This window comes from Podarcis muralis, chromosome 5 (assembly GCF_964188315.1).
Source record: "Podarcis muralis chromosome 5, rPodMur119.hap1.1, whole genome shotgun sequence".
NCBI classification, from domain to species: Eukaryota; Metazoa; Chordata; class Lepidosauria; order Squamata; family Lacertidae; genus Podarcis; species Podarcis muralis.
The window spans coordinates 101,411,979-101,429,735 of NC_135659.1; the positions used below are offsets into that span (position 1 = coordinate 101,411,979).

The window sequence follows — 17,757 nt, forward strand, 5'->3', positions numbered from 1 at the left end:
GGTGCTGAGCTCCCTCCTGGCAGCAGGGATGCAGGCTGCCCTTCCCCTATCTAGGCCACCCAAGGTGCTGCTCCAGCCGCCACTGACATTTTTGGGTCATAATACTAATGGCTTTATTCCCTATACAAATACCGAGGCACCTGGTCACGGAGGCCACCAGCTCATTTAGGGCCAACCTTTGCAAGGATGGGAGACGCAGCTGGAGAATGCTTTTCTTTATTTATTTCAAAAATCTTGATGATTTGCAAAGGGAATCTTTGTGCTTTCCTCTCCTGCTTTGCGGCTGTGCTGTGTCCTTTTCCTTTCCGCTTTCGTCCTTCCAGGCTGAGACGCTTTGTGGGTTAAGTCTTTGATTCCTTCTGTTTCGTCATGCTTGCACTTTAGGTTTGTTAGCAAATCAATAAAATAAAATAAGAATGGAAATAAAATTAGGACTAATAAGCCTTGCAAGGTTGGCACAGCTAGGTGGCTGCCAGGAAAGAAGGGACTTCTTGCCCTGAGCTGAACTCGTCCAGGGGTCCCCGCTGGCCTCTGGCGCAAGGAGAGAAGCAGCCCCCCCTTTCCCAACGCTGCTGCCCCCTGAGACGAAGAGGGAGCCAAGAGAGGGCTCTCCTGCCCACTTCCTTGCCAACTGCAACACAACAGCCCTGCAGGGCTGCCAGGGGGTCTTACTCTCTGCTAGCTGCTGCCAGCCCCCTCCCACTGAAATCCCTTGTGAGTTACTCAGAGAGTAAAGGCAGCCCAGGCTGTCGCTGAGTCTCCCCAGACCGAAGGAGAGTGTGCCAGTCACTTCCAGCCAAGCGTCTGGCCACAGGGAGGGGCATTCTGAAACACACACAGTCCAGCAGTCAAATGAAATAACATTTTTCAGAATAAAAGTGGGTGGGGAACCAGTAGAAGGTCCGTGTAGACTATGAAATAAACCTGAGCACTGTGCTCTCAATCTGGACTGATCCTGCCCATGCCACAACAATGTAGGGATTCCAATTTACCAGGAGGGAACCCAATGCCAAGGCCACTTGGACTGTTGAAGTCTCCCTCCCTTCCCCTGGGAGGGTGACCCCTGGCTCTGTCTGACCAGGAAGAGTCCAAGTTAGTTGGTCCAGTCCTGCACGTTCCTCAGTCCCCTGGGGAAAGGGCAGAGCAGGTGGGGCCTTTCTTCACACCCTCACAAGTGTCCCCTTTTAAGTGGGACGTCCTGGATCACGGGAGCCAGTCCCAGCTTCTGTCTGGATCCCAGAATGTCCGGTTTCTGGTGTGGCGCAAGTCGAGAGCTGGAATCCTGGCCCAAAAGAGGCTCACTCTGGAGCAAGTGAGCAGAAAGTGCGGCCAACCCCTCCTGACGTCCCGATTTTGGGGACGGAAATGTTGGGAGGGCTGTGCTTCTACACAGGCTTTGGGGGCGCCAATTATGGCAACCTCTGGCCTCTTTGGGCCCAGAAGGTGCCCAGCAGGGATCAAGACTAGATCTCTTTGCTCCCGATCCAGAAGCTACAGTTAGTGCAGAATGCTGCAGCCCAATTGCTGACAGGAAGGAGGCCTTGTCAGCATGCAAGACCTCTGCCTCCTGGAAATCTGCACTATCAGGCACGTTTGCTATCAGGCCAAGTCGAAACTGTTAGTATATAAAGCCCTTTGCAACTGGGGCCCAGTTGACCTGCGAGGTCACCCCGATAAATGCCCCCTTGACCTCTTTGATCTGCGGAAGTGGCTCTCCTACAGGTGCCACATAATATCCATTCTGCATTTTTAAGGAATTGATCCTTTAGGGTGGCAGCACCTAACCCTTGGAACTCCCTGCCTCTTGATATCAGGCAGGTGCCTTCACTGCTCTCTTTTTGATGCCTGCTCAGAGCATGTTGGTTTGGACAAGCCTGTCCAGTTGCTTAGAAAGCTGGTGCCAGCTTCATTCTGTTTTTAGTCCATTGTTATTTTCACTTTTTAGAAGCCTTAAATTGTTATTCATTCTTCTTACAGATGATTTTATTACTTTATCTTTTTTGTAAACTGCTTTGAGGGTTATTGTTTTACAATCAAGCGCTGTGCAAATTTTATAAAACAAAGCCAGAGGAGGCCGTTCTGCTCTGTGAGATGGGATGGGGCTCAGAGCAGCAGAGGGCAGGCGAGGTCAGCAGCTGATCCATTGCGTTGACTTACGTGCCGCTTTGCCCACGAGGTGCTGTGCCCAAAAGCAGCTCTCAGCAAACCGTAGAAGCACAGAACCGTAGAATCAAAACACCGAAACCCAAAGCCCTGAAGATGCAACTGCTTGCCAGTCCATTCAGCCCTGCCCCTTTGCCCCTCCAGGTTTGGCGAGGCCGTGAGTGGCAACCTGGTGGTGGGCACCCTGGCCTGGCCCTCCCCCTGGGTCATTGTCTTCGGGTCCTTCTTCTCCACCTGCGGAGCTGGGCTGCAGAGCCTGACGGGGGCCCCTCGCCTGCTGCAGGCCATCTCTCGCGACGGCATCGTCCCCTTCCTGCGGGTAAGTGCCTGCCTGGGGGGAAGGGAGGAGCGTGGCCACAGCGCGGGGGGGGGCAGTCAGGAAGACCCCTCCTGGTGCAGTCAAGGATGCGTTGTGGTGAAGGGTTTCTTTGGCGGGGGTGTTGGTGAGGACCCTGCCCCCTCCTGTAGAATACAGAAGGGGCCCATGGGAGGAAAGGATGGGGGGGTCTTCTTCCCTCCTACACTTGTGGCCTCAGGTCACTCTGTGCCCCCCCCCAGGGGCTGGGATCTGCAGAGCTGGAACTTCTGCAACCGTCACATGATGCTAATTCCACCCTCTTGGGAACTCCCTTTTACTGCCCTGTTATGGGCTAGAAATGTTTTTGTCCCAGCGCACTTTCCAGGCTCATAACTTTAACCCATAATCTTGAGAAGTGGTTTTAATAAGTATGCATGTTTTCTACTCTTTATTATATATGTGTGTGTGTGTGTATCTATATAATGTAACTTTAATGTTTGCTTCTAATTGGCCTTTTAAATAACTGCTTCAGACTGTTTATTGCAACCGAGGGAGAGAGGTCTTCTTTCCTAGAAGCAGTAAAAGGGGGGAAGGGCCCAGTGCTTAGAGGGTCGGACCAGCAGCTGGGAGAGAGACCTGGGTTCAAATGAAGCTCACCAGGAGGGCCAGTCCTTGGGGGCCAGTCCCTGCCTCGCAGCCTAGCCCCCCTCTCAGGGTTCTTGTGGGGGCAGAATCCTGCAGGCCCCCTTGAGCTCCTTGGAGAAGCAGGTGGGGCAGAGATGCAACTGGTTTTGATCCTGGCCCAGCTCCCCTGTCTGACTTGGCCTGATGTGCTGTGCGTGTGTCTGTGCTGGTGAAGCCGGCCTGGGTGTGGGCTGGGGGCCTCCCGGTTTCTCAGTGCACTCGGCGCACTTAGTGAGCCACATCTGCGCAAATCCAAGCCGACAGCCGACAGGGACTTGCGGCTAATTTTAAACTCCTTCCTCAGCTGCCTCTTTTGCAGTCTTCACTTGAGGGACGAGCCATGCTGGGTAACAGGAGGAGACGTCGGCTTTCCTGCCCACACTCCTGCAATCCTCTCTCTCACACACACACACGGGCACAGATACATGCACACGCGTGTGTGCGCACACAGCAAGAGGTTGGTCAGACAGGGTGCGTTCCAACCCTCCTTGCACCCTCAGCAGGATCAGGCCAGGAGTTTTCCTCACTAGGATTAGCCAAAACCGCAGAGGAGAGGCTCTTCTCTGCCTGCACAGTCAGGGGCAGCCCTGCTTCTGAATCCCAGTGGCTGGAAACCGCAGGAGGGGAGAGTTGCTCTCAGGCTCGGATCCCGCTTGCTGGCTTCCCACAGGTTGACCACTGGGAGAACAGGATGGTGGAGCAGCTTGGCTCTTGGCTTGACCCCACAGACCTTCTTGTGTCCTCCTGTTTCCTCTGTGGCCAGTCAGAGGCGTCCAGGAGAGCCCAAAGATAATTCCCGTAATTCCCAGCAGGTAGCCTGGAAGTTCCCTTTTGCTGATGGCACCCGAAAGAGCTCTCACTCCTCCTCCTCCATCCATGTCTCTCTTCTTTTGTAATCTTTCTTATTAGTTTCCCAATATACTCCCAACAATAGCCAAATTATAACAAGAACAATTAATTCTCCTTCCCTGTATCTCGTCCCTTTAAAAGCCACCTGGGCCGTGGGCATGGCTGCGTCCCCCCCCCCCAGGGCACTGTGAGGTCGGCTTACCCCCAGGCCAGGCAGGGAGCTTGGTGGCTGAGCAGGGGTTTCCGACATGCAGCCCTCAAACTGCCTCCGACAGAAACATCTCCAGGTGTCAGAAAGAAAGGGAAACAAGCCCAGGGCCCCTGACAACAGGCAGCTTTCCCCTGCCAATCTCAGCACCCGCATCTTCAAGGTCACCTGTCCCCTTGTCTCCTCTCAAATCAAATTGGTTGGATGGCGAAGCCCCTCTTGAGCGGAAGCATCAAGCCAGCTAATGTCAGAGCGGGCGCAGGAAGACCAGGGGGAGCATGGTGCTGGGTTTGAGCCAGGCTGGGTCTAGCCGAGTGCCCTGTCTCCAGCTGTGCGCCAGAAGCCCAGGCATAGTCAAGCTCCTTCCTCCAGAAGACAGTGACGATGGATGGAGGAGAAGAGGGCTGAGGCTCCGTGGTCGGAGGTACCAGTTGCTGGAAACCCCAGGAGGGGAGAGTTGCCCTTGTGCTCAGGTCCTGCCTGCGCTTCTTCGGAAGAAGCATCTGGTCAGCCCCTGTGAGTGTTGGGAGACGGGGGCAATTGGCAGCCCCCAGTTGGCTCCAGCCCACCGGCCAGCAGCCGGGTGAACTCTGGTTCTCAGAACAGCATCAAAACTGCGACTCAAGCCTCAGAGACCTTTAGAGACTGAGCACGCAAGCCAGCAGAGATAAGAACTCTTTGCAACGGAAGAGCGGACAGCGGCGTATGTAAGCATATTTATAAGCATTTTATTCAGCATCAGGACAAAAGAAAAACATGTCTGCTCCCCTTTGTGTCCAAGCAAAAGCAGGAAGCACAAAGCAAAAGCAATACACAAACGGAAGTTCCCAGGAAGCTGTCCTGGAATGTAAACAGACATGTGCCATGCAACAGTTCCACACATCCGTTTAGGTGGAACGGAACATCATAATCCTAACCCTGAGAACAGGAGGCTGGACTAGATGGGCTCCCTTTGGCCTGAACCAGCAGACTCTGCTTATGTCCGTAAGCTGATTTGCAAATGCTGCATCACAGGAAGTCTGGAGCCGTTCAGCTGCCTTTTCGTCCTAGTGAACATCTGATCCCACCTTGAGACGGGAGAGAGGGAGGGGGCTGGCCACATGCCTTCATCTTTTGCTTCTCCTTCCGCCCTTGCAGTGCACGGTTCCCGCAGCCCCCTCCTCGCTGAGCCTTGAGGGTTTGGACGCGCCCCCCCCTTTGCTCCTGCGCCTCCTCCTGCCCTTGAGGTGTCCCCTTCAAGTAGCCAGAGTTGTCAGCTGCTTCGGCTGCACCTGCCACATCCACCTTGTCTGCCGCTCCACACTTTCCGCAAGGTGCTCTGGAGCCAGAAGCTGCAAGGTCCTTCCTTCGCCCCTGGCCGCTTCTCGCCCAAAGCTGTTTCCTCGGCTGCCGGGGGGCTGGGGCTGGGGCCCCACAGCAAAAGGAGAGCAAGGAGGCAATGGGGCTGGTACAGGGGGCGGCTGGGGCCCACCCAGCAAGGACATTGTAGAGCCGTGACTTCCCCATTCATTCAATTTCCCAACCATAAATCAGAATTATACACAAGTGTAGCTGCACCATAGATTTGTGTAACAGCCTTAGGATAGTGTCAGTTTTATTTCCATGGAATCGTAGAATTAGAAGGGACCCCAAGGGCCATCTAGTCCAGCCCCCTGCAATGCAGAACTCTCAACTAAAGCAGCCATGACAGGCGATCCCTAGCATGGAATTTGCCCTTTTCGTGGCTGCCACACACTGGGGTGACATTTTCATGGTGCTGTTCACTACAACCTCACAGGCTCCTTCCTGGTCACTCACTGCAAGTTCAAACTCCATGAATGTATTTGTGAAATAAATGTCTTTTGATCACACTGGATTGCATTTGCCATTTTTACTGCTGGTTCTCTCAGTTCAGAGAAATCTTTTTTGGAGTTCTTTCTGCTCCATTTTTGTTTTAAGCGCCCTGAACAGCTTGGCACTGCCTTTCTGCTAAAAGGAACGAGGAGGCAAAATCAGCAAAGTGTCGCCATGAAGAGCCGGGCAAAATTTGCAATTTAAAAAAAACCTCGTGTGATTTTGCAAAAAATAAAAGGCTCAAATTATGGAGCAGGAAGGATTGGACAATAACCCAAAGGGGACTTCGGATCAACTCCCGGAAGACTTAGCTGCACGCTGGAACCAGGAACCATCTTTTGCTCTGGCAGCGGAGGCCAAACAGGGCCAGATCTGGACCTCCTCTGCTGGGCTGCTGCCAGTGCATGATCATGTCTGGCCGTCCCCTTCATGAGAAGATCAGGGGAGCCTGCGGGATCCAGCCCAGCATTCTGTTCTCTCAGTGGCCAAGCAGTGGGGAAACCGCAGTGGGAAACCCACAAGCAGGATCCCAGCCCAAGACTTGCCCTGTGGTTTCCAGAAAGTGGCATTCAGGTGCATTGCTGCCTCTGACCGTGGAAGCAGAGGAGAGCCATCCATAGCCCTCTCCTCCTCCATCAATCTGCCTCACCCTCTTTTAAGTCCAACCCATTTTTGGCCATTGCTGCCTCTTGCAGGAGGGAGTTCCACAGTTTAACTCTGCACTGTGTAAAGAAAGGCTTCCTGTTCAGCTTCATTGGAGGGCAAAGAGCCTTCCCTTCTCTCTCCACTTTCTCCAGGCCAGCCGTCATTTGGCAAACTTCTCTCGCGCCGCCTTGTTCTCGCCTTTCCTCCAACCCAAAAAAGTCCCAGGCGCTGCGGCCATTTCTTCCCAGGACCAGGTATGGGGCCCTTTCCAGACCCTCCTCCTGCTGACGGTCTCTCTGCCTTCTCTCTTCCTCTCCCGCAGGTCTTTGGGCACGGCAAGGCCAACGGGGAACCCACCTGGGCCCTCCTGCTCACCGCCTGCATCTGCGAAATAGGCATCCTCATTGCCTCCCTGGACGAGGTGGCCCCAATCCTCTCCATGTACGCCCCCTCCTGGGACCTCTGGGGGCCCCTCTGAGCTTGGGGCAGGGGGTCTCTCTCCAGCACCCAGGAAGAGGCCAGACTGCCCAGCCCCCCCCCCCAGTCTGGAGCATCCCTCAAGCTAGGGCAGCCCCTCCTGTCTGCCAGTGCTGCCCTCCCCAGCCCACGTGGGGCAGTTCCTTCCAGGCACTGGGAAGGGGTGGCTTTGAGCCTCCCTCTTTCTCCCCCCACATTCAGGCCCTCGCTTCTCCCCCACCCAGGTTCTTCCTGATGTGCTACATGTTCGTCAACCTGGCCTGCGCGGTGCAGACGCTGCTGAGGACCCCCAACTGGCGGCCGCGGTTTCGGTATTACCACTGGTGAGTGGCGAAGGGCCGGGGACTCTCGAGCCGCCGTTCCTGCGGGGCAGCGAGGGGGTTGGTCTAGATGGCCATGGGTGGCCCCTTCCTGTTCTCCATGGAGGGGAGCCTCCTGTTGCAAGGGAGGCCTGGGGGGCTGCCAGTGCTCCTCTGCGCTGGGCTCAGCTCTCCTCCCCCCTGGTGCCCACAGGACCCTCTCCTTCCTGGGCATGAGCCTCTGCCTGGCCCTGATGTTCATCTGCTCCTGGTACTATGCGCTGGTGGCCATGCTGATTGCAGGACTCATCTACAAATACATCGAATATCGAGGGTAAGTTGGCGGGTCGGGGGCTAGCGGGTCCTCCCGGGTCTTTTTCTGGGGGAAGAACCCAGGCCAAGTGACTCCCGCATTGCAGGGGCTGGGCTAGACATCTCTCAGGGTCCCTTCCAACTCTGCAATCCTAAATCACATTTAGGAGCCTCCTTCACTCCACTGCTTTGCGAGTTCCAGGGCAGAGGTAGTGGGGGTGGTTTCTCCTCCACCTTTCCTGACCCCTCCCTCCCTATTATTAAATTTATATACCCCAGAGTTTGTGTTGTCTTCTGGGACAGTAAGACACAGCAGAGACTGCGGCATCTTTATGATATATCACTCTATTGACGCATATCTACAACCTGCTGCTCCGAGATGATGATGATGATGAAGATGATGATAATAATAATAATAATAATAATAATAATAATAATAATAATAATAATTTTATTTATACCCCGCCCTCCCCGGCCAGAGCCGTGCTCAGGGCGGCTAACACCAATAAAATCACAGTAAAAACACAATGGGGGAAGGGAACCAATTTAAAAGACAGGTTAAAATGCAATTTAAAATGCAGCCTCATTTTCAAAGTAGCCCATAGATCAAGACCATAAGGGGAGGGAAACATAAGGGTCAGACTGAGTCCAAACCAAAGGCCAGGCGGAACAGCTCTGTCTTGCAGGCCCTGCGGAAAGATGTCAAGTCCCGCAGGGCCCTGGTCTCTTGGGACAGAGCGTTCCACCAAGTTGGGGCCAGTGCTGAAAAGGCCCTGGCCCTAGTTGAGACCAATCTAGGCACCTTGCGACCTGGGACCTCCAAAGTGTTTTCATTTGTGGACCTTAAGGTCCTCCGCGGGGCAGACCAGGAGAGGCGGTCCCCTAGGTACATGGGTCCTAGGCCACAGAGGGCTTTACAGGTCAAAACCTTTAAAGGGATTGCAGAGTATTTGCATCCTATGAGGGTCTGGCTTCCCCCTTAAGGGCAGCAAAAAGCCATCCTTGCATCTCTGGCCTCCAGCCGGTCACTCCCAGCTCACTTGCAGTTCTGCCCTCCTTCACCTTCTCGCTGCAAACCGACTGCAAGGAGCTCCCTCCCCCCCAAAAAAACACCCCTGGCCTTGGCATCTGTGCACCAGCACCCCCCAAAAGAAGAGGTCCCCCTTGCCTGGCAGTCCTGCCCTCTGATGGTTTCCTTGATGGTCATCGCTGGTCTTTTCCCCCTAGTTCTGCCAAGCTGCCTTGGCTCCTTAGCACAAGTAAGTCCAGGGGGTTCCCCATCTTTGGCAAAGTTCAATCAGACTTCTGGCCAAATCCTAACACATAATAATATTACACAACATAGTAACCAACAAAAACACTCTAAGAGGCCACAAACAGTTGAATCAGCGAAAGGCCTGGTGGAAGAGGAACGTTTTTGCCTGGCGCCTAAAGACAAAGCGCTCTCTCCTCCCTGGGGAGAGCGTTTCCCCAAGAGGGAGCCACCACAGAAGAGGCCCTGTTCTCATGTTGCCCCCCTCCGGGCCTTTCATGGAGGATGAACACACAGAAGGGCCTCAGAGGATGACCTTTGACTTTGCAGAGCGGAGAAGGAATGGGGCGATGGGATCCGGGGCCTGTCCCTCAGCGCGGCCCGTTATGCCCTCTTGCGGCTGGAGGAAGGGCCGCCCCATACGAAGAACTGGAGGTAAGGAAGCAGGACTCTGCCAGACTGACTGGGTGGGTGTGGGAAGAGGGAGAGGGAGGGAGACTGGGGGGGCACCTGTGGGAAGGCTGCTGGGCAGTGGGGTGCCAGGGGCCCTGGATCAGCTGCCCACCACCACAGGCATAACAAGTGCAGGAGGGGCAGAGATATGCCTGGCACGAGCCCTGGAGCAAAGGGAGGGTGTGAATGTGAGGGGGGGCGTGATTCCTGCATGGCAGGGAGCTGGACCAGATGACTCTTGGGGGACCCAACTGTTCTATGATCCCTAAGGGATGGGGCAGCAGAGGGAGCTGGCAAGGCAGGAGAGAGGAAGGGGACTTGGGACTGGGAAGGAGAAGCAGCGAGAGCGGGCAGGAGTCCTCCAATGCTGGTCCTACTCAAGAGGAGACCCACTGACACTGATGGCCGTTGTGAGCTTGGTTCCCTGCATCCCAATGGTTCTACTCTGAGGAGGGCCCGGCCAGCGCCAACTCCCGCCTCCCCCTTCCCAGGCCGCAGCTGCTGGTGCTTGTCCGCGTGGATCAGGACCAGAACGTGGCCCACCCGCAGCTGCTCTCCTTCATCAACCAGCTGAAGGCCGGCAAGGGGCTGACCATCGTGGGCTCCGTGCTGGAGGGCACCTTCCTGGACAACCATGCCCAGGTCCAGCGGGCAGAGGAGGTGAGCAGGGCAGAGCGGGCTGCAGGGTCCCGATCCCTCCTCTCGGCCGGGAAGGGGCTCCAACTTCTCTCCTCCCTCGCAGTCCATCCGGCGGCTGATGGAGGCGGAGAAGGTGAAGGGCTTCTGCCAGGTGGTGACCTCGACCTCGGTGCGCGACGGGGTGTCTCATCTGATCCAGTCCAGCGGCCTGGGGGGGCTGCAGCACAACAGCGTCCTGGTCGGCTGGCCTCGCAACTGGCGCAGCAAGGAGGACCACCAGACCTGGAGGAACTTCATTGGTACACGCTGGGCGGGGGGCAGGGGGCTGGGAGGGCAGAGGGGCCCTAAGGGCCAGGCCAAAGGGGACCCACCCACTCCAGCACCCTGGGGGCCAAACAGGGGCCTCTTGTGCGAAACCCACAGGGAAGGATCTGAGCACAAGAGCAGCGCTCTCCTTTCCAGCAACTGGTACTCAGGAGCATTGCTGCCTCTTGCTGGGGGGGGGGGAGTGTGGCCCTTGTGGCTAGAAGCCAGCCATGGCCCTCCCCTCCTCCCCCATGAATTGGCCCAGTCTTCTTCCAGTGCCACCCAGGTCAGTGGCCATTGCTGTCTCCTGCGGGAGGGAGTTCCAAAGATTAACGATGTGCTGCAGGCAGAATCACTTCCTTTCATCTGCTCACCTTAGGGTTCTCTGCTATGTTAGAAACTCAGATATATAAGTGAGGCACCAAGTGGCTCCTTAAACCAGAGTTACGGTTTCCAAAATGGAACGTCTAGTTGCCATTTTGTGGCCAGGCGGTTCTAAAGTTGTATTTTTCAACACACCTTTTTGGTTCCGGAAATTCATTCCGATTGTCCAGATAGAATTCTACAGAATGGGGTATTAGCGTGTGAAAATGGTCTAAGGATCCCCAGCTAGGCACCTCAAGATGATGGAGACATCAGATGCCGTCCTGGCACCCGGGCATCTTCACTTGGTCACAAGTGGCCAATAACCGGGTGCAAAATGTGTGAATTTCGAGCACTGGTTCTCTGTCCACCCTCTCCTCTTGTGGGTGACACTTCTCTCCCCTTCCTGCGCCCCACAGAGCTCGTGCGAGAGACCACCGCTGGGCACATGGCACTCCTGGTGGCCAAGAACCTGGCCATGTTCCCGGCCAACTCAGAACGCTTCTCAGAGGGCCACATTGACGTCTGGTGGATCGTGCACGACGGAGGGATGCTGATGCTGCTGCCCTTCCTGCTGCGTCAACACAAGGTATTCGGGGAGACGCCAGGGGGTGTCGCGCTGAGATCCCTGCACTGCAGGGGGAACTCTGCACTGCTAACTCTTTATTGGCAAAAACATGATCTTGACTTGGTTGAGTGTCAGGCCTAATGAGAAGAACAGCTTGTTCTCGGTGGTCTTACTCCATGGAAATCAGCTGTTGAGATCAAATCCCCACCTTCCCCCTCCTCTCCAGGGTTTCCCCATGCAGTCTGAGGCTGTGCCTGCATGCCGCCAACCTCTCCTCCGCCCTCTTCATTCCTCTTCTGGTTCTGGGAGACCAGTGGGGAGGGGAGCTCATGGCAGCAGGAGGGGGAGAGACCTGTGACTCTTCACCAGCCGGACTCATGTCTGGCCCTCCTCTCCTGCTTCAGCTTCAGCTTCTGCCTCTGATTCTGCACTTCTCTCTGCCTTGTCCCAGGAATGAGTCCCCTGAGCTGGGCAGGGCCGACTGTGCGCTGGCTCAGTGGTTCCACCGCCTCTTTTTCTCCCACGTAGGTTTGGCGCAAGTGCAAGATGCGGATCTTCACCGTGGCCCAGATGGACGACAACAGCATCCAGATGAAGAAGGACCTGACGACTTTCCTGTACCACCTGCGCATCACAGCCGAGGTGGAAGTCGTGGAGATGGTAAGGCCGTCAGAGCAGCCGGCTGCTGGATCCGGCCAGGAGCCTGTCTGGTCCAGCGTCGCATTCTCACTGGGGAGTCCCCATGTCCCACCCTCTCCCTCTCCCACAGCACGAGAGTGACATCTCTGCCTACACCTACGAGAAGACCTTGGTGATGGAGCAGCGCTCCCAGATCCTCAAGCAGATGCACCTCACCAAGACGGAGAGGGAGCGCGAGGTAAGTGGCCGTGGGGCTGGTGGGCCGCAATACGCCCTCCCACCTATGGGCTGGGAAGCGCTGCGAGGTCTCGTGCGAGGGCAAAGGGAGAAATCTGCCCTGCCTGAAGAAGGAGAGAGTCTTGCTCTCTCGCAGCAATTCCTCCGTGCACCTTAGAACTGGGTCAGACTTGCACCTGCCCTCGTCTCACAGGGGCCAACCGGGGGCTCATTCTGGGAAACCCACAAGCAGGATTTGATCACAGGGGCGCCGTCTGCCTTGCCAAATGCAAGGCGGTTCTTTTAAAATGAGATTCAGAAGGAACACAAAACACGAGTGAGTGAGAAGATTGAAGGTTTGTATTCTAAACAGCAAGCAATATATACATACCAAGAAAGCACCTCAATCTGCCACTTAGAAGCCCTCAAGAAGTGGTGAAGTGAGGCCTCAGTTTGCACGGTCCCACAGCCATCAGTCCACGCATCAGCAACTATGCCCAAAAGTATCGGATTTATAGATAGCTAGCCTGTTAGCCTGTGTGGCTTGCTTGACTGGCTACGTGCAGATTATTCATTAGCCACCTCTCCCAATGCCTCACTTTCTCCAAACAATGTCCCACGTCAAAGAAGGTGAAGGTACCCAGCGCTATCACAGATTAGGGCAGTGTTTCCCAAACTTTTTTGGGCAACGGCACACCTGTTTACTGAAAAAAAATCTCGCGGCACACCACCATTAAAGCCCCGCCCCGTGACGTCAGCGCGCAGCGTCACGCCGGGAGGGACGCACGAAAGTGAAAGTTTTTTCCCTCCCCCCTCAGTCCCTCGCTCGGAATTCAGCTTGTTTGGGGCATCGCTCCGGCTGCTCCCTCTCCCGCCGCGCAGGAGCGATGCCTCTCTCTGGCTCTCCCTCCGCGCAGTCTACGGAGACAAAGCGAGAAATGTAAGACTAAATCTAAGTGAATCAATAAGAAAGGAGGATATGATGGTATGTAAATTAGACGGGCAGGTTGAGATGACAGGAGGGGCTGGGATGGATGCGGCTCTGTAGGAGAGAGGGGCAACCCGGGCAGCGGCTGAGAAACCCGCTGCGTCCGCCGGTTTCCACTTATTCTGCCCCGCGTGGGGAAGAAGGCGGGAGGCCTGTGGCAGGAGCTCCGCCCCGAGGGTTGTCTTCTGCTGCGCCGGGTGAGAGGATCCGTCGCTAAGCCGGACACACGCACGCTCTTCTCCGCCCAGAGGTTCGGGAGCGCACGCAGCTCGGGCTCGGCTGAATCTCCCACCAAGCGCCTCCTGCTCGCCGCTGCTCTTGGCTCCAGCCTCCCTCGCTTTGCGCGCCGAGCGGCTCCTCGCCGCCGCCGCCCCGCCTCTCGCCGCCCGACTCGCCCGCCTCCCTCCAGGCATCTCGCGGCACACCAGCCGATGTCTCACGGCACACTCGTGTGCCGCGGAACACCGGTTGGGAAACACTGGATTAGGGCACTAAAGGCTGTTCTCAGCCATCAAAGAGCTGAACAAGAGATAGAGAGGGCGAAGCAAACAGGCAGGGAGGGTAACCATGTCAGATCACTAGATCTCCTGGATCGATTGCCCATATAGGGAGAGGGAGAGAAGAGAGCGGATTCAGCTGCGTGGGTTCAAGAGAGGATGAGATCACTAACTCCTTGAAATACAACTATATTCCAGACAGATAGCCCACACACCTTCCCCTCCTGTGGCTTCTAGAAACATCACTGCTTCCGGCTGGGGAGGCCGAGCAGAGCCCTCCTGGCTAGTAGCCCCCCCCCCCGGCCTCTCATCCTCCATGGATGCCTCTCATTCTCTCTTAAAAGCATCCAAGCTGGTGGCCAGCCTTGCTTCCTGTGGGAGGGAGTTCCATAGCTGAACGAAGCACTGTGTAAAGACGGACTTCCTTTTCCCTGCCCTCTCTTTAATCTTTTTCACATCTCTCCCCCTGTAGGCCGTCAATTATATACTATAATTCTCACTACAGAGATCTCAGCGTCTCTTGGCCAGCAATTGGTGCCACCCTAAAGCATCTCTCACAAGGGGGGGGGGCACACAGGGCGTTTTAAGGGTGTGTTGAGACGGGGGGGGGGGTGATATAAAGAAAACCTGTGCATGTTATATGAGCTTCATAAGTGGCACCTCAGCCTTTGCCCACAAGGAGCCTGAGGATGAGTTGGATGTCTAGCAGATAAAAGACCTGGCGCACAGCCAGAGCCTGGCACCAGCCTGGCACCACCCATTGGGGGCAGCTCCCTTGCCAGTGGCCTCTCCTCTCCCTTCTGCCCCCCAGATCCAGAGCATCACAGACGAGTCGCGCGGCTCCATCCGGCGCAAGAACCCCACCAACACGCGCTTGCGCCTCAATGTCCCCGACGAGCAGGTGGGCGACAACGAGGAGAAGCCGGAAGAAGAGGTGAGGCTGCCCAGGGGGGCGCTGGGGGTCCGGGATATATTGATTAAATATTGTCCTTCCTCACTCAGGTTAGTAAGCTGGAAGCAGAGCACATTCCCTCATACACAGCAGGAAGCTAGTTGATGGATTCGTGAGAATCATTAGCGTTAAGCAATCCAGTCTGGCTTGTCCAGTTGGGATTGTTCCTGGTAAATCCCCCTTAAGGTAAAGGTAAAGGGACCCCTGACCATTAGGTCCAGTTGTGGCCGACTCTGGGGTTGCGGTGCTCATCTCGCTTTATTGGCTGAGGGAGCCGGCGTACAGTTTCCGGGTCATGTGGCCAGCATGACTAAGCCGCTTCTGGCGAACCAGAGCAGTGCACGGAAACGCCGTTTACCTTCCTACCGGATTGGTACCTATTTATCTACTTGCACTTTGACGTGCTTTTGAACTGCTAGGTTGGCAGGAGCAGGGACCGAGCAATGGGAGCTCACCCCGCCGTGGGGATTTGAACAGCTGATCGGCAAGCCCTAGGCTCTCTGGTTTAACCCAAAGTTCCACCCGCTTCCCGCTAAATCCCCCTTAGTTCCCTCTTAAAAACAATAACGACACAACAGTCTTCTTTAAAACGAATGATGAGCTTTACAGTTGACAGTGTGATCCTGAAGGCAGGCTTGAGCTTTTAGTTCCAGTTCCAGAGAAAGGTGTGGGGTTCATCCTCTTGTGAGGTGCTGCTGGCTGAGAGCCAGCAGACAGCAAAAAGGCGTGAAGAAGAGATGGAATCAAGACAACGGGTTAATGTCGGAATGATAAAACTGGAAAATAAGAGAGAAGAAAGCAGGAACGAGTGAAAGAACTTTCTCTCAACAGCCAGAACATGGGGAGTCCTCTGCAAATTTTGCATAATTGGCTTTATTGTTTGTATTATGATGTGGCAAGATTTGATATGATATCAATTGGAATTTTATTAATTGAAAATTTAAAAAAGCAGAGATGGAATCCAGAGCATCAAGAGAAAGATGGCTGGGTGACTCGCCCCTTTATAGGGTCTGGCAGGGCCACGCCCATCTACCTGGTCGGACACAAGGGGAGGAAGTCCAGACCAGGTGTGACAGGAAGTCCTCCTGGCTGGAGCAACATCTCCCTGTGTATCCACGCTGGGCAAGCAGGAAATGACTGCTACTGCTTCAGTGATGTTAAAAAGGTAAAGGTAAAGGTACCCCTGCCCGTACGGGCCAGTCTTGCCAGACTCTAGGGTTGTGCGCCCATCTCACTCAAGAGGCCGGGGACCAGCGCTGTCCGGAGACACTTCCGGGTCACGTGGCCAGCGTGACATCGCTGCTCTGGCGAGCCAGAGCCGCACACGGAAACGCCGTTTACCTTCCCGCCAGTAAGCGGTCCCTATTTATTTACTTGCACCTGGGGGTGCTTTTGAACTGCTAGGTTGGCAGGCGCTGGGACCTAGGCGCTGAGGCTTTTACCCACAGCGCCACCCGCGTCAGTGATGTTACATCCCACAAATAAAGAATCTGCCCAATGAATCCATTTCCAGTTAACCTGATTAAGCGCCAAATGGTTGCAGCCCTGAAAAAGAGAGCGATCAGAGTAGGCAGGGACCTCAAAGGTAACCCAGTCCACTGGTGGAATCATGGGAAGGGATCCCTGGGGGCATCTAGTCCAGCCCCCTGAATCTCAACTGAAGCATCCCTGACCACCCAGGCAGAGACTTGTGGGGAATGGCCTGGATCCTGACCGGGGCTGAGGGCTGTGGAGGGTCCGTGCCCTGGCCCCAACCTCTCCCGCCCCCCTCCTCTGCCACAGGTGCAGCTCATCCATGACAAAAACGCCACCAGCTGCTCCCCGTCTCCGGGTGACGAAACGGAGGCAGAGGCGGAGCCAGAGGCCGCCCCGGAGAAGGTGCACCTCACCTGGACGAAAGACAAGCTGGCCGAGAAGAACAAGGGCAAGAGTCCCGTCAGCCCCGAGAGCATCAAGGACTTCTTCAGCATGAAGCCGTGAGTCCCAGCGCCAGCACCTCTGCTCCCCGGGCAGAAGGGACCCGCTCCTGCTGGGGCATCGCTTGGGCAGGTGCTGGGGAGGCGCTGAGGGTGCAGGGAAGCAGGGGGGCTGCTGGGCAGAGGGGAGGGGGCTTGGTGCCAAGGGAGGGGGTTGCCAGGCAGCCGGGCATCCCTTGCGGGCACCAGGTAGTCAATGACCAGCTCTCTCTCTTCCTCCTTCCTTTGCCTGACGCTGCCAGGGAGTGGGAGACCCTGTAAGTCTTTGCTTGGGGCTGCTCTGCTCTGTGTTGCGGGGGGGAAGCAGGGGGGCTCTCTGGCTGGGCTTTTCTCCCGCCTCACCTCTGTCGTGGGGCAGGGCAACGCTGGGCTCGGGCGGGCAGGGTGGGGTCCAAGGAGGCTTCTGGAGCCAACCGACCAGGCCCCCGCCGTCTTCCGCAGGAACCAGTCCAACGTCCGGCGGATGCACACCGCCATCCGCCTCAACGAGGCCATCGTGAAGAAGTCCCAGGACGCCAAGCTGGTGCTGCTCAACATGCCAGGGCCCCCCCGGAACCGCAAGGGGGACGAGAACTGTATCCTTCCCTGGCAGAGCCCCCCTCTGGCACCTGGGGGCGGGGGCATTTGTGGGGCGTCCCAAGAGCAAGGCTTTTGCGGGGGGGGGCAAGGGCAACACAGGAGGGGAGGCTGCAGATACTCTACCTTTTAATAATAATAATAAAATTTCATTTATATTCCGCCCTTCCCGGTTTAAAAACCAGGCTAAGGCGGCTAACAGAAAATATAAAACATTAATTAAAATGTGACTTAAAAACAGCATAGGTAAAAGGTAAAGGGACCCCTGACCATTAGGTCCAGTCGTGGCCGACTCTGGGGCTGCGGCGCTCATCTCGCTTTATTTGCCGAGGGAGCCGACGTACAGCCTCTGGGTCATGTGGCCAGCATGACTAAGCCATTTCTGGTGAACCAGAGCAGCGCACGGAAATGCCGTTCACCTTCCCGCCAGAGCGGTACCTATTTATCTACTTGCAGTTTGACGTGCTTTCGAACTGCTAGGTTGCCAGGAGCAGGGACCGAGCAACGGGAGATCACCCCGCCGCGGGGATTCAAACCGCCAACCTTCTGATCGGCAAGCCCTAG

The 17,757-nt window shown here is 55.8% G+C and overlaps 2 protein-coding genes across 4 annotated transcripts in view; both read left to right on the forward strand.

The window, feature by feature from the left end:
• Positions 1-17,757, forward strand: part of SLC12A5 (solute carrier family 12 member 5) — a 105,491-nt gene that overhangs the window by 83,985 nt on the left and 3,749 nt on the right. For 2 of the 3 annotated variants that reach the window (XM_028735714.2, XM_028735716.2), the window contains exons 12-25: positions 2,308-2,482; positions 7,003-7,121; positions 7,382-7,480; positions 7,671-7,790; positions 9,351-9,455; positions 9,965-10,133; positions 10,216-10,411; positions 11,201-11,370; positions 11,878-12,009; positions 12,119-12,226; positions 14,501-14,623; positions 16,424-16,617; positions 16,860-16,874; positions 17,059-17,192. In XM_028735714.2, coding sequence (XP_028591547.2) covers positions 2,308-2,482; positions 7,003-7,121; positions 7,382-7,480; positions 7,671-7,790; positions 9,351-9,455; positions 9,965-10,133; positions 10,216-10,411; positions 11,201-11,370; positions 11,878-12,009; positions 12,119-12,226; positions 14,501-14,623; positions 16,424-16,617; positions 16,860-16,874; positions 17,059-17,192 — 1,859 coding nt within the window. The remainder of the gene's footprint in view (positions 1-2,307; positions 2,483-7,002; positions 7,122-7,381; positions 7,481-7,670; positions 7,791-9,350; positions 9,456-9,964; positions 10,134-10,215; positions 10,412-11,200; positions 11,371-11,877; positions 12,010-12,118; positions 12,227-14,500; positions 14,624-16,423; positions 16,618-16,859; positions 16,875-17,058; positions 17,193-17,757) is intronic. The other variant, XM_028735715.2, reaches the window with a different exon arrangement.
• The window catches only part of SNRPB (small nuclear ribonucleoprotein polypeptides B and B1), a 393,907-nt gene that overhangs the window by 43,566 nt on the left and 332,584 nt on the right, over positions 1-17,757 (forward strand). The gene's annotated exons all lie outside the window — the stretch shown is intronic.